We start from the raw sequence: 24,261 nt of genomic DNA, 5'->3' as shown, positions 1-24,261 counted from the left end.
AGGGCAAAAAGGCTTGTGGCTGCCCAAGAAAGGCCACAAAGGCCTGCGGCTAAGCCCTAAAGGGCTGCTGCTAGGGTAATAAGCCCCCACGAGGGTTGCAGGTAGCAAAAGAAGGCCCCTAGGGGCTGCGGCCAAGGAGAAAAGGCCTTACAAGGCCTGTGGCTAGCCTCTAAGAGGCTAAAAACCCTCACAGCACCCCTACAAAAATAGCCCCAAACAAATGATGAAATTCACCTCCAGCAGTTGTGGCCCCCTTCTTTTAGCTAGACGTTGAGGAAATATAGCATGAAGAGGCTAGATCTTAACCTCTAGGGCCTAGATCAACCTCATCCTCTTGAATGATTGGCCTAGAAATTGATTTCTGCTTCAAACCCCTGAGCTATCACCTACACAAATGAAATAGAGAAGACCCAAGAACCCCAATATATACAAAAATTGAAATAAAACCCCAATATTAAAAAAAAAATAGTATTTTAAAATACAAGGGTTAGTGGAAAAATAATTTACAAATATTTACAACTATTTAAAAGATAAAATTTGTTGTCATTAGCATATTAAACTCTATGGCACAAGTAAATAAATTTGCAGATAGTGAGAAAATAATTTTAAAATTTTGGCAAAGCCCTCTTGCATAAGATTTTTGTTAGATCAAGACTTGGAGCCAAACAAGGGTGTGATCCCCTCACAGTCTGTGAACTTGGAGGCCAAGGGTTGGAGCAACCTGTAACTCAATGCACTTCAAATGATAGATTATTAAACAAAAGGGGTTTGATTCACACAATAGATCTATAAGCCTGGAGATACCTACCAGACTTTGCTAGATCTAGAATGCTTACTCTAGCCCAACACCTAAGGCAAGATACTTGTACCAATAGATGTTCCTACTATTGGCAATTGAAATAATAATCAATGTTATAGTTCAAAGCATATCAATAAAACATCCAACACATACCACAGATCAGCAAATGAGAGACACCTTGAATTGAACCCCAAAGACTTTTTATTAAGTGCAAAGAAATTCCAACAAAGCCCTGCTCAGTACATCAGATAATTGTTACATCATCCAAAGATGAAATGAGGAGCTTGATAGCTTCCTTATATAGAAAATGAGAGAAGAAAACCCCTCCAAGTGGAAAACAACGGCTAGTTAGTCCGATCCTCGTCAAAATAATCTCATCCATCTATTTCTCTTTCGAAATAACTTGATCTCCACCGTCGATTTAATTTTATTCTTTTATTTTGAGGAAAAATTCGAATTTCTCTTAAAAACCCTTTTTTACTAATCCAAAAAATAATATTTTGGACTAATATCCTCAAAAAAATCACTTTGACTTAACCACCAAGGTCCGAATATGAATAACCATGCACTAAATTGTTCCTAGACACACTTTTACCTTAAATAATTACAATTTAATTCAACCCTTAGAACGGGAAATACACATTTGACATAGACCCTCAATACATTACCCAATTATGAGACAAGGCACATGATCTAGTATGAAAAATACATAGACTCGATAAACACTAGGACTCACCTAAGACTTCGTCAAGGAATTCCACCCTAGCTTTGGCGTATATATGCAAGAAAAACTTTGTCGATTATCTGTGTTTACAAACACACATGATTCGGGGAGGTTAAAAACTCTCTAGGATTAAACCTTTTGAGAAGAATCATAGGCTTACCTATGTGTTATTACATGGCTTAATAGCCATACTAGAATCATTTACGACATAAACTTGCAAAATTTAGGTTTACAATGATAAAAATGATGTTGAATGATGACAATGATCTGAAAAATTTTAATCCACTACTTTGTACTATACCTCTTGGATTGTTGACACAAGTGTGGTCAACACCCCCTTGTGGGGTTTTGTCCTGGTCTCTGACCTAAATCCTAGTGTCCCTATTGTGCATGCTTCTCTTTTGTTGTTCTTTACTGTTCCACTACATTGTTGATGTTATTGTTCTCTCCACATAATCGTTAATAATGTTATGATGTTATGGGGTGAACGTAATATGTAAATGATGAAAAGATTGAAGATTGCAATTATCTAAAGCAAAGAACAATCTAGCCCTAAAAATTAACATGGTATCAGAGTTGGGCTAAAGAAAAGTCATTGAGATCACCCCTGTGAAGACACCTATGATGACGTTCATGATCCAAGGAGAGTGAAATGGATGAATATGGCAGAGACCTAAAAGAGCGTTAGGGTTTCAAGGAAACCCTAGGGTATTCCTTTGTTCTTACAAATAAAAGCTAGGGCTTGGGAGAAACCCTAGGAGTGGTCTTGATATGGAAAGTGCCTAGTATGATATAACCTTATCAGTAAGAAGTCATTCGGTTATTCAAGTACCTGTAACAAATTTAGAGAAACCCTAAATAGAGATGATAAGATACAAGAACTAGTGATCATCTTGTACAAGTGATAAGTTGGGTTGGTTGTCGATGAAGAAAATCAAGGATACAAGTAGTGTTCAAGAGGAAGCATTTGCAGATGACTTCGACATATGGTTGATGGTCTATGTTGCAAGTTCAAGAGGGAGTTGATAGCTTCCTACAATCGGCGTTGAAGATAAGTACTTTCAAGACTTATGTTATCTTATTTATGACACTACTCTTGTTTAGATTTATTATTTTTGGACTATTGATTATTCTTCCTACATGAGTATTTGAATGCCTCTAACTTCTTGGATGAGGATGTGATCAAGAAAAGTAGATCCTTCTTGGGGATCATCAAGATATAGAACATTACAAGAAAAGTTAGCTCTAAGAGGAAGCTCGTGCAGGAAAATGAAGGATCCGCTCTCATATCTAGAGAAGAAAGCCAGTCCCGCCTCATCACCAAGTACAGTTTCATTATGTTTATTCATTTTTCTATAATTTCTCTTGCTTTGTTCCTGGGGCATCAAGTACAACGGATAGATGTAAGGACCTAGTCCTCAATATCAAGAATGAGAAGGATGCAAAGCCATCCCATGATTAGAGTGTAAATGGACAAGAGCTTAGTTTTTTTTTTAAGGAAGGATTGCAGTCTTCCAGGTTGATATCTATGATTGAAAAGGCTCCCTACTTAGAGGGAGCAAAGTTGCAAACCATTATATAACAATGAAATATTCCGAGATAAGGAGAAGTAATATGTCCTTCATGCAAGCACAATTCTAAAGTCGACAAAGATGTTGCAGTGTAAGATGCTCCCATGATACTAAACAAGGATAAGGAATATGCTCTCAACAAGAGAGGACTTTGATGAGATCTTGGCTCCAGTTGTCTGATGCATTAAAATCAGATGTATGTAAATTTGGCCTCCTTCATGTTGTACTTAAGAAAGAAGCTTACTTGGAGCTACCTCAAGGATTTGAGGCACATAAGACGACATTCATGATTACAAATTGAAGAAAGTTCAATATGGACTCAAGTTAGTTCCCTAGATTTGGCATGCCTAGATTAATGGACCCCTAATGCACACCCCGACCTCTCTTCAAGGTTGAAGCCATGTCTTTGATGTTTGGTTTTATATATGCTAACAATTTATTTCTAACATGATCAAATCATCTTTGTGTTCAGTGCCAAAGGGAGCTGACCTCTGAGCCTTGATGATCGACTACCTGAGATTAGAAGTATAATAAAGAGATGATAAGGACTTCCTTGTCAAGAGAAGTATATTGACAAAGATTTGGCATGATGATTTACACTAAAGTAGTTGAGAGAAGACTTCTCCTCAGATTCAAATTTGATGGATCCCATGATGATTTGGCAGCCAAATGGATACTTTGCATCATATACTCCGAACCAGACAGAACCTAGATATGTATTGGGATATCTACATGAAACAACTAATCATGGACTAAGATACACTATCAGACTTCATGAATACAACAATGCTGAATGAGACTGAAAAATATTGTTGACAGGAAAAGCACATTTGGGTGATGTTGTAGCTTGGGGTCTGCCATGATTTCCTGGATGAGTCAGAAACAAAAGTTTGTTGATTTGAGTATGGCTGAGGCAAAGCAAATTGTTGCTAGCATGACTAGCTGTGAGGCAGTGTGATTGAGAAAGCTCTTTGGAAGAGTTGTTTGAGCATGTGTTTGGCACGACTATGATATGTTATGATATTAAGAATGAGATCTGACTTTTTGAAAATCTCGTGTTTCATGACTGGTCCAAGCATTTTGAAATTAGACATCACTATATTCAAAATATGGTGCAAAGGGACCAGTGAGGCTCTGACATAGATTTTTTGTGGAACTGAATCAATGAGGCTTCCGCAGATGAGCAAATAGCATACATTCTTACCAAGCCTTTGCCAAAAGGGAAGTTCTTGGTCTTCATAGAACAACTGGACTGGTGGATGAGACCCTCCCAGGAATGGGTCACCGCTGATCGAGAACATTGAGTTATGCTCTTCCCCCCTGTTTGAGCTCCCAGGGAGAGGAATAGAGCCGAAGAGCTCCTGGGGTTGAGTGAAATCGTGGACAATAGGTGTGTTTGATCCTTACCTCATGGTAAGTGTGTATCTCCCCTATTGCCATTGCAGGGTTGTGTCTGATGCATACTAGCAATGGTAAGTGTGTATCTCCCCCTACTGATTATACCTCAGTATGCATCCTACCCACAAGTTGGGCTTGTAGGGATTTCCACCCATCTGGCCAATGGGTGAGGAGACTTGGGCGTGTCCAATCCTTACCTCTCATGGTAAGTGTCTATCTCCCCCATGGTAGTGGATGCAGGTGTTATACCACTTGATTCTTGAGGGTCAAGGTGGTAAGATCAACAGACAATAGGATAGTTGTGATCCTTACCTTTCATGGTAAGTTGTATCCTGCCTATTGGTGATCGGATATAGGGTTGCAGATTAATCTCCCCTGTTTTCGGTGGATATAGGGTGGAAGCCAGAGCTCCACTATGATGATTCTTCTTCCTTAGATAGCGACATCATTGTTCAGTTGATGATCAAAGGAGAGACAAGTTGAGACGAGAAGTGATGAGATGGAAGTTTTGTTGATGCAGCTGAGATGAAGGTCATGCAACTTAACTTGGAGACTTGTAGGGTTTGGAGGATATTTTGATCTCCCCTACTGTCTGTTGTGGATTATTCTTCTTATATGACAAGATGAGAAATGATGCAGCAATGATGAGTCATCCGAGTTGAGACTTATGATGGTGATGGAAATTCCTTCCTAGATGAGGAGTGTTGAAATTTGGGCAACTATGGGACAAATTTCCCAAGATAAACCCTACTGCCCCAAAGAGAAAAATATTATTATAATTGGGGCACTCTTATTATTTATTGTGGTACAAATTTTGGCAAACATTTATTAAAGAAAATTTATTTTTAAAAAAAAAGGAAATTTAGATTTCATATCCTACCTCCATATTCAAGTCAGCCTCATGTTGGCCTGCCTAGGAATCATGACCTTTCACAGTTGCAATCAAATATAAATTAGGGCCTTGGTATCTCAAATTCAGAACACATATTGAAGACTCACATTTTCCAGTAGAAGCTCGATCTCTGTTATTGGCTTGCATCTGTGCCCAAGATCACATTTATTAGTTTGCATTTGTGGTGGATTATAGCGACTCTCATCATATACAGTGGTTTGTATTCATGGCTCATACTTGTATCTCTGAAGTCTACATCTACAGTGGCTCGATGGACTCGCTTATTCCTCTGTGACTCAAATTGTGGCTCATGCAATCGTATATCTCTATGATTCTTGATTTTGTTTATGACTCGCACTCCATGGATTACATTGTTTATGTGGCACCAATTCTTGGATCAGATAAATTATGTGGTGGCTTGTATTATCGCTTTGTGATTCGTCGAATTTTTGCCGTGGCATGGATTTGCTATACCTCTATAATAGATTTGCTTAATGGATTCACTCTACCTTTGTAATGGATTCGTTTATCTCTGTGTAATGGATTCACTCTACCGATGTAATGGATTTGTCTATCTCTATGGCATGGATTCGCTATATCTTTGTGGCATGTATTCGCTCTGTACAGTGACTCGATTTATTGTATGACTCATATTAGAGTAATAATGCACTTCAGTGACATGGTATTGGATTGTATTATAATGGCATCGTATGTCCGCGATATTGTATTACAATGGCACCCTATTGTATTATACTACAGTAGCATAGTATGTCAGTGATATTATATTACAGTGATTCAGATTGTATGTATCTTCTATTGTATGGCTCCTACAATACTCACAGTGGCTCGTTTTTTCTCTTGTTGTATAAGGGACAAGATCCATGTCAAATTATATGATAGAGGTTAGCAATATCATGTATGACATTGCCCTAATGTCATATGATAGTACATCTTGGATATCAATATAAATATGTGATCTGCTATATGATCTGAGACAACTATTAAGGTATTACAGACACATGTGCATGGATATGCCTATGTTACTTTATGCAATGGATCGATAAAATTGCGAAATACATAGACAATGAAGCAGTAAGAGAAACATAATAGACAACACACATAAACACAACAAGTTTAATAAAGAGTTCACCCAACACCCCTGGGCTACATCTCCTGGTCCAGCCTTCAGTGGTGACCTCTCTATTATGTCTTCTAAACAGAGTTTTACAACAGTGAGCTCAATTTGAGCCTCACACAACAGATACAAAACAATAAGGCTTTACTTGGATCCCCCAAGTCTGTTTTGAGTACACAGACTCTCCTCACTGACTCTCTGTCTCTGCTGCTCTATCTCAGCACTACTTGTCCCTGTTTGCTCTTTATCTATGGCTTTAAAGCCAATCTGCGTTGTCTGTTCATTTCTCCTTCTCGGGCTCTTTGTCTTCCCGACCTCTGTCAGCTCAAATCCCTTTCTGAGCGTTAGCAACCATTGCTAAACGCTTCCAGGGATGGTGGCCACCTGTTCTATAACGGAATGGGTCATCGGGCCTTTGAAATCCCAAAATTGGTTGTTTTCTGTTTACACAAAGAAACGCTGCAAAACACAGGAAAATTTGCCAAATCACTGTTCATCAGATTTGAAATATTATAAGTTTTGCCTTATAACTCCTATCAAGTCCGCCTGTATGCCAACATCGCATCTCCATTGTTGATCTGAGAGGTCTTGATCCAACGGTTGAGATCCATTTCGGGCGGCTCTTTCGTACGGGAGTTAACCGCCCGATGAGGGTGGTTTTCTCTCTCCTCAGCCTGGACACGTGGCAGCGAATGTATGGGATCGAGCAGAGCCCGGCCCAAACCATTTACCGCCCTTGGCCCACCCGAAATCCCGCTCATATCGTGATTTCTCTTTATATTGAGAATACATTAAAAACATTGAAAAACCCCGTAAATGGCTTTATCGGACTTGAAATTATATATAACAACATTAATAAACCCTTTCGAGTCCGTAATATCGCATCAGCGCATTTTCTTTGGTTTTCCATTTATTCAACGAAAATGCAATTTACAAAGGAAAACTTTGTTTTCTGGATCTCAAATCATATCAAACATTGTTTATAATCTTTATCGGGTCCGGCTATCGGTCCTGCTCCGTTGCAATGTTCCGATGCGATATTGCGATGCGATCGATCGCAATCGCATATCACACATGCCCCTGGCCGATTGTAATCGCTCCACTATGGTTTGTCGACGCGATATTGCGATGCAATGTGGGCCATCGATCTGCGTGCTTGATCGACAGTCCTCGTTGACCCCACTGATCGTTGTCACGTATTCCTTGTGGTTTTCGTCGATAGCCTCCCTTTGCCACTGCCAATTGCGATTTGCCGATCAGATCTAGACCGTTGATCGGCTAGATTCGACGGCTCCGATTCAAAGTTACTTTAAACTGCCGATACTCTATTTTTCAATGATTTCTCTTTGTTTTTGCCTCTCAACAGTGTTATCCGCCTTTTTAAGAGTTCTTCCTCATGCAATAGTTTTGATCTTTTGAAAGCTTTTGAAGACTTAGAGGGTTTTTGGATCCATTTTGGATCACGCCTTCCCACTGAAACAGCTTTTGGACCACCAAAAGTTGGTTTTTAAGCATCAATCAAGTGACTATACAGCGTCCTCACTTGTCCCATCTCTATCCATCTTGCACTGCTTGGTTTTGAACCTTTGAGTCCAATTCTGAGGTACTCAACATCCCCTCTGCGCGTAGCTCTCACCTTCTTGTCCAGAACTGTATCTTCTTGCAACTCATTGAGATATTCAGGCAACAGATCATCAATAGAAGGCAACTTACTTTGCTCTTTGGGATCTTCAATCAATGAAGGTTCAAATAGTCTCAAGTTCTCTGCATTAACTACTGAATAGATATGCATGTAAGTTGGCAAATCAAGGCGAAAAGCATTCTCACCAATTTTCTCAAGTATCTTGAAAGGCCCATACCTTATTGGCTTTAGCTTCTTACCTTCACCTTACATTCTGTCTTTGATGATGTACATCCAGACTTGATCACCAACTTGGAAGCGATGCTCAATTCGATGCTTATCATGCCTTGCCTTGTACTTGGCTTGGCTCCTTTCCAGATGTTTCTACACTGCCTGGTGAATTTCTTGGATCTGTTCAATGAACTTGGTTGCTTTGTCCACATCACTGTGTCCATCAACTGCTATGTCTTTACTAAAGACAAAATCCAAGGGAGACCTTGGTGTAAAACCAAAACAAGTCTCAAAAGGAGATCTTTGTGTAGAAGAGTGTTTAGCACGGTTGTAAGCATGCTGCACATAACATAAATGTTCATCCCAAAGCTTGGGATGCTTGCTGCAATAGCCCCTGAGCAACTGGATCATTGTCCTGTTAACCACCTCTGTTTGGCCATCTGTTTGTGGATGAAATGTTGTGCTCTTCTTCAATATGGTGTCCATTAACTCCCATAGACTTGACCAAAATTTCCCAAAAAATCGGGAATCTCGGTCAGAGACAATAGAAGTGGGTAACCCAAAATGAACCCATACATGCTGAAAGAACAACTTTGTTGTTTGTTCAGCTGTAATCTGCTTGTTACAAGGTATTAAAATACACATTTTGCTGAACCTGTCCACAATAACATATAAATATTCATGACCTTTTCTAGATTTTCGCAGTCCCCCAACAAAGTCCATGGAAACACTTTCCCAAGGATGAGAAGGAACTGGAAGTGGAGTGTACAAACCTAGTTTTCCATTGTTGGACTTGCTTCTAGCACACATGGTACACCCTTTAATATATCTAGAAACTGTTTCATGCATTCTTGGCCAATAACAGAATCTTTGTTGCTGTGCAACTATTTTACTTACACCAAAATGACCTGATATTAATGAAATATGTGCTTCTCGGATTATGTTAACTCTTTCAATTTGAGGAATGCATAACTTTCCCAAATGATATAAGAGTTGGTCCTTAACATGATAATCCAATTCTTCTAATTGTTTGCCATGACTTAAATTTGCATATACATCTTTAAAATCTACATCTTGAACATATTGTTCTATGTAGCTTTCATGCAATACTGAATTATGCTTAAGTATAGTAGATGCATTTATGATTGGTCTTGATAACATATCTGCAACCTTATTGTGTATGCCTTTCTTATATCTGATGACAAGATGAAATTGTTGTAGAAAACCCATCCACCTATAGTGTCTTGATTGTTGCAATTTAGTTTGTGAGTGCAAATATTGAAGTGGTTGATGATCAGTATGTATAATTGTTTCTTTGCCCAATAGGTAATGTTTCCACTTTTTCACACTCTGCACTAATGCATACAATTCTTTATCATATGTGGGATAATTAACTACTGCAGAATTAAATGTCTCAGAATGATAACATATGGGTTTACCATGTTGCATCAACACTATTCCCATGGCATAATCACTGGCATCTATTTCAATCTCAAATGGTCTTTGAAGATCTGGCAATGCTAGTACTGGTGTTGTATTAATCTTTTCTTTCAAGGTGTTGAAGGCTTTTTGTTGTTTGCCTCCCCACTAAAACACCTTGTTCAATCCTGTTAAAGCATGTAAGGGAGCTGCAATCAAGGAAAAGTTAGCAATAAACTTTCTCCAATATTGTGCTGCTCCTAGGAAGCTCCTAACTTCTGTAGCAGATTTGGGTTTAGGCCAGTTCGGATCTATTTTCAATTCACCACCCCCTACAATATGACCCAAATAATTCAAAGATGTTTTGCCAAATTCACATTTTGATAATTTAACATAGAGATTTTCTTTTTTCAAAACATCTAGAGTCTGCTTTACATGCTTCAAATGTTCTTCCCATTGTTTACTAAAAACAAGAATGTCATCTAAATATACAATTACAAAATCATCAATAAAAGGCCTGAGTACATCATTCATTACTCTCATGAAAGTGGCAAGAGCATTAGTTAAGCCAAAAGGCATAACTAGCCATTCATACAGCGCTTGCTTTGTTTTGAAAGCAGTGTTCCATGCATCGTGTTCTGCAACTCTGACCTAATGGTAGCCACTACGCAAGTCTAACTTAGAAAAGTAAACAACTTCCTTCAACTAATCCAATAGATCATCTATGCGAGGAAGAGCATAACGATTCTTGATCGTTATTTTATTCAATGCTCTATAATCAATGCACATCCTCCACGAGCCATCTTTCTTTCTCACCAAGATAATTGGAGATCCGCATGGTGATGTGCTTGGCCTTATGAATCCTTTGGCGAGCAACGCCTATACCTGCTTCTTGATCTCTGCATTCTCTAAAGCGGATAACCTGTACATTCCGATGTTAGGCAATGGAGCATCTTGCTGCAAATGAATATCATGTACAATTTCCCTTTTGGGTGGCAGACCTTTAGGTTCTTGAAATAGGATATCATATTCTGAAACAACTTTTTCTAAATCAGCTTTCTGTTTAGCATCACAGCCTTCAAATACATTGGTTTTATCAGGTTTCTTTTCCTTTACAACCATTAGTAAAAATTGCTTGCATGAATTTACAATTCTTTTCATCTGCCCTGAGTTAATGAGAGTGTAGTTATTTTTGAGCTGATGAGCTCTTACAATATATTTGATTCCATCTTTTCTGAGTTGATACTTATTTTCAATTCTATAGAAAATGGCTTTTCTATCATACAAGTAAGGACTTCCTAAAACAATACCACATATATCCAAGGGAACTATATCTAACTCAACATCATCTACAAAAGTTGACCCAAAAGCAATCCTAAGTTTACATTGTCTAGTCACTTGTAGCTTTGCTTTATCACATACCCAACCTAATGGATATGGCTTCTTGTGAGGTGTGGTTAGTAGTCCCAACTTCTTTACAATTGCTTCAGAAATCAGATTTACTTATGAACCACTATCAAATAAAGTATCAATCTTTTGATGCTTGGAATTAACTCTAATATGAAAAAGCTCATGTCTTTTCCTCTCATTTTCTTCATTATCAATAGATTGTGCCAAATTACTAGTAGATGCTTCAGAAGTTTTACCTTTTATACCTGCAGCTGTGACTGTTGTTTCATCACCTGAGTCTGACTCCAAATCTTTCTGAATAGCAGCAGCAGTCTTCTTCTTCTTGCCATCGAACTTCTTAGGTTTCAGCTCTAGATGCAAAGACCAGCGATGTTCATCATGTCCAACCCTCTTGCAGTGAGTGCATGAAGGTTTGTCTTTCTGTACAGCATTTGTCTTCCTCTCCTTCCATTTTTGCTTCTTCTTCTCCTTGTTCTTGCTTGCAGTGGGAATTGATGATCCCCCAATCTCTGGGTTCACATTCTTGCCTCTAGCCTCCAGAGGTGTAGCCTGAACTGATACCTCATCTATGCTAGTAGGGTTAAACATGAGAATGGTGTGCCTCAAATAGCTGTGTAGACCACCTATATACTTCAACAAAATTTCAGGTGAGTCTAGAGAAATGCCTAGAATTAAAGCTCTCTTTCTAAATTCTTGGGTGTAGCTTTGTACACTTTGCCCCTTTAATTGGCGAAGAGTTTGCCAACTCATCATGGCTTGCTGCATATAAGCTAGTGGATAGAATTGTTTTAAAATGGCAGAAACAAATTCACTCCAAGTAGAAAGAATTTTACCATGCTTCTTCAAATCAGCTTGTGTCCTGCCTTCCCACCACACTAGGGCAGTTCCTCCAAGGCGAAGGCTGGCCAGCTGAATCTTTCTCCTTTCTGAATCGATGTTTTGCACCCTGCAATATACATCAATCTGTCTAATCCAGTTATCTAGCTTTTCTGCATTTAATTCTCCATCATATATTGGCAAATCAAATTTTACATCTAATTTAATCAAAGGGCTAGAAGGAGGAGGCTCTTTCCCTTTCCCTTTGCCTTCTAAATGGCCATCTAGAAGAGGTTCTTCTGTTCCTTTGTCTTGTTTGGAGGTTGAAGTATCTTCACTTCGACCTTTCTTAAATTCTCTATACATCTCTTCTACCATGGCTCTCATGGTCATGAAACTGTCCATGAACTGAGAGTCTGATTCCAAGGGAATTTCTTCTGCCATTTTCCTCCTAGGATAGACTCTTCCTATTTCTGGGTTAGTCTCAACCAGTTCTCCTTCTCCTAATTTGAGCTTTGACCTAGTTAGCATTCAACAATCCAACACAAGCTTATCTAACCTTAGCAACCTAAAGCTCTGATACCACTTGATCTGATATATGATCTTAGACAACTATTAAGGTATTACAGACTCATATGCATGGATATGCCTATGTTACTTTATGCAATGGATCGATAAGATTGCGAAATATATAGACAATGAAACAGTAAGAGAAACATAATAAACAACACACATAAACACAGCAAGTTTAATAAGGAGTTCATCCAACACTCCTGGGCTACATCTCCTAGTCCAGCCTTCAGTGGTGACCTCTCTATTATGTCTTCTAAACAAATTTTTACAACAGTGAGCTCAATTTGAGCCTCACACAACAGATACAAAACAATAAGGCTTTACTTGGATCCCCCAAGTCTCTTTTGAGTACACTGACTCTCCTCACTGACTCTATGTCTCTGTTGCTCTGTCTCAACACTGCTTGTCCCTGTTTTCTCTCTGTCTATGGCTTTAAAGCCAATCTACGTTGTCTGTTCATTTCTCTTTCTCGGGCTCTTTGTCTTCCCGACCTCTGTCCACTCAGATCCCTTTCTGAACATTAGCAATCATTGTTAAACGCTTCCAGGGATGGTGACCACCTGTTCTGTAACGGAATGGGTCATCGAGCCTTTGAAATCCCAAAATTGGTCTTTTTTTGTTTACATAGAGAAACACTGCAAAACACAGGAAAATCCACCAAATCATTCTTCATCAGATTTGAAATATTATAAGTTCTGCCTTATAACTCCTATCGGGTCCGCCTGTATGCCAACATCGCATCTCCACCGTTGATCTGAGAGGTCTTGATCCAATGGTTGGGATCCATTTCGAGCGTCTCTTTCGTATGGGAGTTGATCGCCTGATGAGGGTGGTTTTCTCTCTCCTCAGCCTGGACACGTGGCAGCCAATGTATGGGATCGAGCGGAGCCCCACCCAAACCATTTATCGCCCTTGGCCCGCCCAAAATCCTGCTCATATCGTGATTTCCCTTTATATTGAAAATACATTAAAAACATTGAAAACCACTATAAATGGCTTTATCAGACTTGAAATCATATATAACAGCATTAATAAACCCTTTCGAGTCCGTAATATCGCATCGGCGCATTTTCTTTGGTTTTTCGTTTATTCAACGAAAATGGGATTTACAAAGGAAAAACTTTGTTTTCTGGATCTCAAATCATATCAAACATCGTTTATAATCTTTATTGGGTCCCACTATCAGTCTCGCTCCGTTGTAATGTTCCGATGCGATATTGCGATGCGATCGATCGCGATCGCATATCGCACATGCCCCTGGCCGATTGTAATCGCTCCACTGTGGTTTTTCGACGTGATATTGCGATGCAACGTGGGTCGTCGATCTGCGCGCTTGATCGATGGTCCTCGTTGACCCCACTGATCGTTGTCATGTATTCCTTGTGGTCTTCACCGATAGCCTCCCTTTGCCACTGCCGATTGCGATTTCTCGACGGCTCTGTTTCAAAGTTACTTTAAACCACCGATACTCTATTTTTCAATGATTTCTCTTTGTTTTTGCCTCCCGATAGTGTTATCCGCCTTTTTAAGAGTTCTTCCTCATGCGATAGTTTTGATCTTTTGAAAGATTTTGAAGACTTAAAGGGTTTTTGGATCCATTTTGGATCAATATGGTAGAGTGACCTTGAGTGTCTTGGTATGGTAGTATGACTTGGGAGTGACCTTGTTGTTGACAGTGACAGTAACCCTAATATTTTAGTGGCCCTGATGAATGACATGGCAGTGATCTTGTATGGCAATGACCTGGTTGTATGACAGTGACCTTGATATTATGATATATGATGACAGTGATCATGGTCCTATGATGATAGTGACCTTGCTCTCATGATAGATGACACTTTATGGTGATGATGTCCCTTGATAATGATGACACTTATTCCTATGGCATGGATGTTACTTCCTATGATAGTGATATGGCAATAGCTCTCTAGAGATCAAATCATCCAGTTCACAAATGTAGTTGTGAACTGCCTTGGGTTGGCCCTAGGAGGTTTGATGTGATTGATGTATCTCATTCTTATTGTACTTTGTATCTAATAGAAGAAGAATTTGGTTGGGTTTTCCCCCTCATGGGGGTTTTCCCTGGTCTCTGACCCAAATCTTGGTGTCCCAATTATGCATGTTTTTCTTCTGTTGTTCTTTATTATTTCGCCACATTGTTGATGTTATTATTCTCTCTACATAATTGTTAAGGATGTTATGATGTTATGGGGTGAATGTAATAAGTAAATGATGAAAAAATTGAAGATTGCAATTATCTACAGTAGAGAACAATCTAGCCCTAAAAATTAGCATATTGCAGCCAATCCATGGCATCCGGTGTGGTCCTTTTGAGGCTACATCTGTGGGCTTTCTGTAGCATCATCTACAACCTTCTTATGGCACCTACTACGGCCAATCCATGGCATCCTGTGCGGTCCTTTTGAGGCTTCATTTGCAGCCTTCCTGTGACATCATCTGCGACTTATGGTGATAATCTCTATGACCTAATGTGGCCTATCTCCTGTGGTGTATGTGGCCTTTCCTGTGGTAGTGTTTGCAGCCTAAATGTGACATTGGTTGCAGCTTATCTGTGGTAATGTTTGCAGCCTTCAATGTAAGTATTTGCAACCTTCTTGCCATAGATGCATGCAGTCATTCTCTATGAATATGGGATTTGTTCTAGCGTGGTTAATAAAGTGTCTTTAGCATATTCTTGGAGCTGCCCTAATGGCTCTACCCTACTGCAGTTAGGGCCTTGTTTGAGTGACCTCTATGAGGTATGTTAGGAAATCTATGTGACCTACATAAGCAGCCTTTTATCTTTTATGTTTGGGAGTAGTGTTTGACAGTGGCTCCGGTAGTATATGGCCAGGATGCTTGGCTGTGATAGACATCTCTAGTAACAATGATATATGACTGAGATTCTTGTACCTATATGATCTTGATGTTTGGACAGCAACAACTATACTTATAACAGAGATATTAGATGAGGTATCCTTATGGCAATGAAGACACTGATACATATTTGTATGTGATATCTTCAGTGTAATGTATGGCAGTGATACTTGAGTTCTTGGCAATGACCTAATAATGTATGAAAGTGATCTAATGATGGATGACAGTAACATAATGATGTATGACAGTGACCTTGATGTATGGAAATATCCTTATGACAGTGGTATATGCAGTGCTCTTAGAACAGTGATATGTGTGTGTGTGTGTGTGTGACATTGATGAAAGACGACGTTCTAAGTGATATGACAGTGTATGGTCGAGTTATATGGCAGTGGTATGGCGATATATAGCTATGATACTTGTCCTTGTTTATGGCAATGATATGACATTGAAGACAGTAATACTTATTACTATAATGACAGTGATATGATCGTGTCAGAAATATATGTTACATTTAGCCTTGTGGAGGACTCCTTGACATACTTGTGAACTTCCATCTTATGAGGATCCTGTATGACACTGTGTTGGCCCTGAATGACCTAATGTTTCTGATGATGAAAGACTCATGTCCCATTATAATTGTACTTCGTATCTTCGTTGAACATTTGATGAATATCTAATAGAAGAAGAAGAATTGATTATGGGTTTTCCCCCTTGTGGAGTTTTACCCAGGTCTCTAACCAAAAAATCCTATTGTCCCTATTATGTATGCTTTTCTTATGTTAATCCTTATTGTTCCATTGCATTGTTGATGTTATTGTTCTCTCTACATAATTGCAAATGATGATATGATGTTATGGTGTGAATGTAATGTGAAAATGCTCAAAAAAAAAAATTAAAAATGCAATTATCTACAGCATAGAACAATCTAGCCCTAAAATTAACATCCCCCTCTAAGAGACCATCCAATATTATTGAAACCTGCTTGGGGCAACTAGTCCGTACTTTAAGGCACATGTTCTCAGAGCATTAGAGAGATCAGCTCCAATGGATTCAGCATAGACGACCTTCCTCCCATCAGACTACCTCCCAGATCCAAAGGAGCAACCAAAAAATCATTTGGAGTTTCCTTCTTTCAACCTCAGATGCTAGGAGTATCCCTTGTTCATATATATTCCCCCTCTCAAACAGATTTTTAAGCCAAGCTCCCCGATGGTCCCAGAAGACTCTCACTGTGAGCCGATACCCAATTTTCCGCCCCTCGTTGTTGACCATCAGCCTCATAAGACCTCGACATCATCAGTGTCATCATCCAATCTCTCTCTCTCTCTCTCTCTCTCTCTCTCTCTCTATGTTCTTGAGTTGGGTTGTCCACCTTTGGACAAACTCACTTAGTATTTTGTATCATCGTACCTTTGTTACAGGGCTTTTTACATATGTTAAGATGTTATACTTACATAGGTTTCTTTCTTTGTATTATTTTCAGCATTTTTTAGGAGTTGCACTAGCACTCTGGCATTGTAATCATACTAGTTGTACTCTTTTGTCCCATTGACTTACTTTTGTGGCCATTTGATAGACATTAATAAAATTATTTCATCTTATCTACTTTTCTATTTTTAGCTTATTTGATCCTTAAATTACAAATTTATGTTCTTACTAAAATCCTCCAAAGAATTTTGAACCATTATCACCATGGGCTCTTGGATAGCATGAGCATGGGTTTATCAAGACAGTTTCTTTCTTTCATAGCATGTTTGTGTGTTTAGTCATCTTTGTTTAATAGTAATAGATGGTTTCTACTCGCTCTTTACCTTTTCTTTTATAGATGGGGAACTAGCAACCTCCTTGGATATATGCAACAACCTGCAAACCACATATATCAGAAACTCATAGTTCAGCCTAGGATCGAGACATCTGGATGTGAAATTTTTATCTATTGCAACAACTGGAAATTATTCTTCTAACTGAAAATTTAATTATTCAGTGTATTTGCTACAGCAAACAACGAATAAAATCACAACTGCAATTTTCACCATAAAAATATTGTGGAAAATAAAACACTGAAAACTGAGAAATTCTAGTACTACACAAGAATTTTGACAAAGTTATTTTTGGACAATTGTCCCCTGAAAAACCCAATGTGAGAAACCAGTGCAGCAGATGAGGGTTTTATTATTATTCTTCAGCAGCAATTTTGAGTACAATAATTTAGATGCCCAACTTTTTTTTTTCCAAAGAAAAAAAACTAGCTTTTTATAATCATAATAAAAAGTTACATATACATGCCGCAGCTTCCTTTTGCTGTATGATAGAGCATCATAATACCTGCTGGAAGGCTATTCTACCTTCCTTTAATTGAGTGTTATGGGTCATTCTGAGCATAAGCAGAGCCTCATCTAGAGAGGAAAATAGCTCCCTTCCTCAGCATTATCAAAAAGAGTCAACAGTTTAATGTTTATGGTAACAAAAACATTTACTGGCATCTTTCCCCAGGTTTCCTCTATCGAGGAAAACAACCCAAGACGAAAAAGAATGCACAGCACTATCATAAAAGACTAGAACAGATTTCAATAAGCAGACTTTCCAGCTATAAACAAAAAGAACCTAGAATGACAAGCTCTACTATGTGCATAAGCATGCAAACTACACATAAGGAGGCTGGTCCGAGAGGTAAGTGCCTCCATTGTTTTCCTCCACTATTCTCCAGCTGCCCATATCTTGTTGTAGACCTTCTTTAGAAAGCTTGTCTGCAGTGTCATTGTGTTCCCTGTAGATGTGATGAATAGAGAAGGCATTAAAAGATAGTTTTAAATGCTAAATATCTTCTAATAAAGGATACAATATGTAATTTTGACATCTGCTTTGATCATTTGCCCATTTGATAACATTTGATGAATCCCCAAAAATCTGAACTGTGAAGATGTTCCTGTGAATCAGCCAACATAGGAGAAGCTTAAGAGCATATAATTCTGCATAGTTATTCGAGCCACTGCCTAATCCTACAGAAGCTTTTAGAGAATGTCTTTCGGTTATATGGATGATTAGACCTGCTCCAGCTTTGTTATTTTGAGAGGCTCCATCAAAGTAAGCCCATGGCACTCCTTCCTTGATTTGTTCTTCTCTAATCTGCCTGGGCATCCTTTCTTCCTCTGAATCCAGTATATTTGAGTAAATTGAATTACTCTGAATGGCAATTGATTCCACCGAAGTTTCCTTGTCCTGAAAGATGACTCTGTTTCTTGCAATCCAAATGCCCCAACAGATAATAGGCGGCAGATTTCTTAATTTCCAAGTTTGATTTGAGTGCCACCATTTGTGCCAAACTGCAGATATATTATCCCCTTCCCAGGCTATCGGTAAATGAATTACCTTCTCAACCTCCCTCCATACTTTGTTAACTACAGGACAGCCAATAAAAAGGTGCGTTATGGTTTCAGAGTCATTTTTGCACATAGCGCATCTTCCTGGCCCTGATTTAAATCTGGATTGCAGAATGTCCCATGTAGGGACTTTCCCTTTTAAGATACACCAGAAGAACAGTTTTGCTTTGGCAGGGCACTTTAACTTCCATATTGACTTTGCCCACCATTCGGGATCACCCCAGCCTTTTTTTGTCATGAGGAACTTGTATCCAAATTTTGGAGAGTAGATTCCAAAATCAGCGTGAGCCCATACCAGCTGGTCTGGTTTGTCTTTAAACCTTACATTTGATCTGGAGAGTTCTTGAATGTAAACCTTCCAATTATTCCACCAATGGGGATGAAGGTCCAATTCCTCTCCTGATTTCCAAGCTTGTCCCCATATGGTTGAGTGACCGATTTTTTCTGCCTGATTTAGGAAAAGGATTCCTTTGGACTCGAGATGCCTAATCAGGCCCGGAGGCAGTGCAAAGTTCTCATTACACCCCACCCAGGGATCCCTTCCAATTTGAATATTTTCACCGTTTCCAACCTGCCAGGACAATCCTTGTTCAATAATGTTGAAGGCATCTATGGTCGCCCTCCAGACTATCGACACATTTCCTCCTTTTTTTTTCTGGGTTCCTTATCCAATTCTCAAGAGGAGTGGGGTCAATGTATTTCCGTTTCACCACTTTCATCCAGAGGTTATCCATGTTGATAATTCTCCACCCTGATTTTGCTGCCAGGGAGGATCCAAAAGCTTTGATGTCTTTTATTCCCCACCCTCCCCATTCTTTTGGTCTTGCCACTTTTTCCCAGGCAATCCAGGGGAGCACTGAGTCTTCCTTTGCTCTAGCCCATAGAAATCTGCTACAGATTCTTCTTATCTTTTCCAAAATGCCTTTGGGAACCCAGGTCAGCGCAGCCCAATAAACTGGGATTGCTAGAAGGACTGATTTAATTAGAGTTAGCCTTCCTGCTCTGGAAAGCCACTTAAAGCTCCAATGAGAAATTCTGGCCTCAATCTTCGCTACCAACCAATTCCAGTCCTGTTTCCTATAATTGTCCGGTTTCAGCCAAAACCCCAGATATTTGAAAGGGTCCCCAAGCTTATAAACATCAAAGGGAAGAACTGAGGTAATTTGGCTTTCCTCCTGTCTATTAAAACCTTCCAGAATGAGCTGCGATTTTCTATAATTTACTTGCATCCCAGTTGCTTTCATGAAGAGCTCAAGAATCTTCTTAATCTCTTTTATTTCTGACTGGTTCCCATTACTGAAGAGTAAAATATCGTCAACAAAAAGAAGATGCGTGATGTATAAATTGACTGCAACCTCCAGACCTTTAATTAATCCTTCCCTTTTGGCTTTTAGGATCAGCTGGCTCAGTCCTTCTGCTACCAGAAGGAAAAGCAGTGGAGACAAGGGGCAGCCTTGTCTAAGTCCTCTTTGCCCTTTGAAGAATGGAGAGGCAGCTCCGTTTATAAGAACCGCATAACTGACACTGTTGATACATCCCATAATCCAATTGATAAATTCAATTTTAAAACCCAGGTGTGTTAACAACATTCGGAGGTAGGTCCAACTGATTCTGTCGTAGGCTTTTGATAGGTCGATTTTTACCACTGCCCCATTCCTTTTCATCAATTTCACACTATGAATTGTCTCTTGAGCCACCCCTATGGCTTCATGAATTTGGCGCCCTTCCAGAAAACCAAACTGTTCGTTTGAGATGCATCTGGACAGGATTGGCTTTAAACGGACAGCAATCACTTTTGCTATAATTTTATAGATGTTGTTGCATAACGAAATGGGCCTGAAATCTTCAAACGATTCAGGGTTTTCTTTCTTAGGAATAAGGGCTATAAAGGTTGAGTTAAAAGGCACATAAACCATACCTTTTCTTCTGGATTCCTCAACCACCTTTGTTAATTCTGAGCCAATCTGGTCAAAGAACTGCTGGAACAATTCTATAGGCCACCCGTCAGGCCCAGGACTTTTATCTTTGGCCATAGTTTTTATGATACTCTCCACTTCTTCAGATGTGACTTCACCCTGCAAGCCCTCAGCTTCATCCTCCTCCACATAACGAGGAAAACATTGGGTTGTTTTGATAACCTCTGCTAATGTAATCTCTCCTTGCTCAGAGAATAAATTTTGAAAATGGTTCCTCCCCATGAACGAGAGAGATTCAAAAGTATTGGCTTCTCTACCATCCTCGTCCTTTAACTTCCATATGGTATTCATTATCTTCCTCCCTTTTGCGTAATTGTGAAAAAAATTTGTATTTTCATCTCCAGCTGATAGCCAAATTGCCCTGCTTTTCATCCTCCATTCCTCTTCTCTGTCCAAAAGAATTTGACTTCTCTGCTTTTCTAAAAACAGTATTCTATCCTTCGACTCCTGAGATTCGTAACCATTCGATTCAGGATTTTCCAATTCCCCAAGCTCCAGATTGATATTGTTTAAGACTTCATTTTGTTTCTGCTTCCTCTTTTTTGCCCAATCCATCATGGCCTTTTTCAGCCTTTTCAAATTTTCCATGAAAAGGAAACTCTTATCTTCCATGGCGTCCCTACTCGGGTGTTGCCAAGTTTCGATGAAGAGGTTTCTGAAGGATTCCTCCTGCATCCATGAGGCGTTGAATTTGAAGGGTGCTGCCGGCTTAAGTGGAGGCTTAGACAGCTCGACCAGGACTAGGAAATGATCTGAGTTTCCCCCCTCTCCTACCCACTATCTGAAAACCGGGATTCTGGAGGCTAGATCTTCACTCAGAAGAAACCTGTCAAGTCTTTTTGCTATTCTGGCTTCACCTGTTCTACGATTTCTCCATGTAGGTTTCAGTTTTAGCATGTTTGCATCGATCAGATTATGCGTAGACAAAGCATTCAAGAAGAAATTTGATAGAGGGTCTTCTCTGGCTGAAGGACCCCAAGCCTCGGCATTCCCAATGGAGAAATTAAGGTCTCCTCCTAACACCAGATTCTGATTTCTCATCACTGCTTTAGCCAGGAGGTTGTTCCAAAAAGAGACTCTCTCCTGGCATGGCCCGTATATATTTAAGATTAACAGAGGGATGTCAAATTCAGGTGTCACGGCTTCCATCCCCAGAACATTATTCATCCCCCATGTATTGATGAGTTTCATTCTTCCTTCCCTGAAGCCTATAGCCAAGCCTCCCGAGTGACCATTGGAGTCCAGTGCTTGAAAATGCCACCCCAGGAGAGTGGAGCACAGAGATGACACCACTTCTGAGCTTATGCCTAAGGTCTCTTGCAACATGATTACTTCTGGATTATAACGCTGTACCAACTCCTTCAAAGCCAGTTTTTTGGGTTTACTGGCTAAACCCCTACAATTCCATGAAAGAACAATCATTTTGACCCATCTCCACAGGGTTTCGCCGCTCTAAGCACCCCAGGAATCGACAGTTGTTTACCATCCGCCACGTCAAATTTTGCTTTTACCTGCGCCTTAGACAAGAAAGACTTCCGTCCCCTCGACTTCTTCATAGAGATCTGAGGCACCTCCATACCTAAACCTCCGATTGGGTCTCCAGAAGCTGGTCTTTTGTCAAGGGATCGCAGGTTATAATGGCATACAGGTTTGGAAGGAGAGATTTTTATATTGCCGGTATCATATGGAGCCTCTTCACAGTTCAGATTGATCTTGGGTATAGATGCAATGATGTTTTCAACCCGCGAGTGTTCAACAGATGAAAGACTATGCGAATTTGAATTTAAGCATGCATCTTTTTCTTCAAAAGGAGGAGGTATAGAAAGAAAACAAGAGTCCAGATGCGTACCCATCGTGACTTCACGAATGCCTTCAGATACTTCTTTTGTGACTTCCAGTGCTCCATTCCCTGATCCAATAGGAGATCCTTCTCCAAAATCCGGTCGCAGGGCCTGAATTGCCTGCATCGGATCCTTCTTCTTCTCGTTTCTATCCACTTCCATAGCATCCTCCACTTGGACCGCCTCATTTCTGGGGTCAATCTCCTTTCCTGTTGATACCACCTCTGTTTCGGTTTTCTTTTGCCTCCTCCTACGGCGGAAACCAAGAGGGAAATCCCTTGCAAGATGTCCATACTCATGGCATCTGTGACACCTAAAAGGCAGGTGTTCGTAGTCCAATGGCTGATCGAAAATGAGGTCTTTGTACTGAATTTTTATATTTTCCGCTAGGCCTTCTCCTGGGTTAAGATTGACCAATATCCGGGCCATGGCTTTATTCCTTGTTTCTATGAAAGACATATCCGTTTCCAGATAAGTGCCCAGCGTGTTACCAATGGACCTGAAAATTGATTCTACCCATAGAAAGGGAGGTAGACCAGGGGCACAGACCCATACCGGGAAAGAATCTACCTTTTCGCGTTGTGCATCGAACAGAGGCGTCCATCGCCTGAAAAGAACGGGATGGTTCCCAAACGCCCAATTCTTCGCCATCACCCAGTCCGCCATTTCCTTCTTTTCGAACTGAATCATAAACCATCCTTTTGCTAGAACTGAGACTTTGTAGGATTTTTCCGGGGCTGCCTGCCATTGCTGATCTGCCCAATTTTGTATGAATTTGGCTGAATATTTTTTCCCCCGGGCTCGTCCTACCAATGTGCATTCTGCCACCTCCAGAGCTTCCTCTATTTGGACGTCCACTCCCAGCACAAGATTTGCTTCTGTCTTTTTCTTGATTAATTTCTGTTTCTTCCTCTTCTCCCCAACCTGCCTATTGCCTGTACCCTCTTCCCTTCCTTGAGCGACAGCCTCCCCATCTGCCGCTTCTGTTTGCTGCGAGAAATCTTTTTTGCCTACTGGTGCTATTCCTGATGGTATCTCTGAATCAATAATTCCTTCAAAACCCCTGGCCCCTGCTCCTTTGTCCACTCCCTTTTCTAAACCCTCCTCTTCTGGCTGGATTCCTGCTTTACCTCCCGAGCCATCCTTCCTACGACCCTCATCCGCTTCAGATCCCACTATCTTTGGCTCAGATATCACGCTAGGGTTTACCAAAACCCTTGATATAGATGATCTCGTTACAGCCGGCGATTTGCCTTCTTTGACCAGCCCTAGATCCGATTTGAGCCCATCAATCGGGCTATTCCAATACCAGTTTTTTGGGCCGTGACCGAAGACCACATCTTCAAGACCTCCAGAATAATGATGAGCAGGAAAGAGGGGTTTTGGATTACTTACTTGGGAGAAGCTGAGTGCTTCCGCCTGAGGGAAACCCTTCTTCTGAGCATTCAGTTCTTGGAGATTGAGTTGAACAGGGGCCTCCTAATTTCCCTGCCCTACCAGCCCCAAACTGTCTTCCAGAAATTCGATCGAGGTCCTTTTGTTCCATGGCTCTTGCAGATCTGGACTCAGCTTCGAATTCCCATGGTAACCGCTTG

At 40.1% G+C, this 24,261-nt stretch overlaps 1 protein-coding gene across 5 annotated transcripts in view; it reads right to left on the bottom strand.

The window, feature by feature from the left end:
- LOC149263633 (uncharacterized) overlaps positions 1–24,261 on the bottom strand; it is a 313,839-nt gene that overhangs the window by 161,954 nt on the left and 127,624 nt on the right. Inside the window, exon 3 of one of the 5 annotated variants that reach the window (XM_089426548.1) lies at positions 17,281–17,332. The exons of the other annotated variants lie outside the window; for them this stretch is intronic. Coding sequence (XP_089282674.1) covers positions 17,281–17,332 — 52 coding nt within the window. The remainder of the gene's footprint in view (positions 1–17,280; positions 17,333–24,261) is intronic. 5 annotated transcript variants of the gene reach the window in all.

This window comes from Pinus tabuliformis, chromosome 6 (genome assembly GCF_031772625.1).
Source record: "Pinus tabuliformis cultivar Carrire ecotype Pingquan chromosome 6, CPIR1, whole genome shotgun sequence".
Taxonomy (NCBI): Eukaryota; Viridiplantae; Streptophyta; class Pinopsida; order Pinales; family Pinaceae; genus Pinus; species Pinus tabuliformis.
Note: the sequence above shows the minus strand (reverse complement) of the source record. Positions and strands in the feature narration are given on the sequence as shown.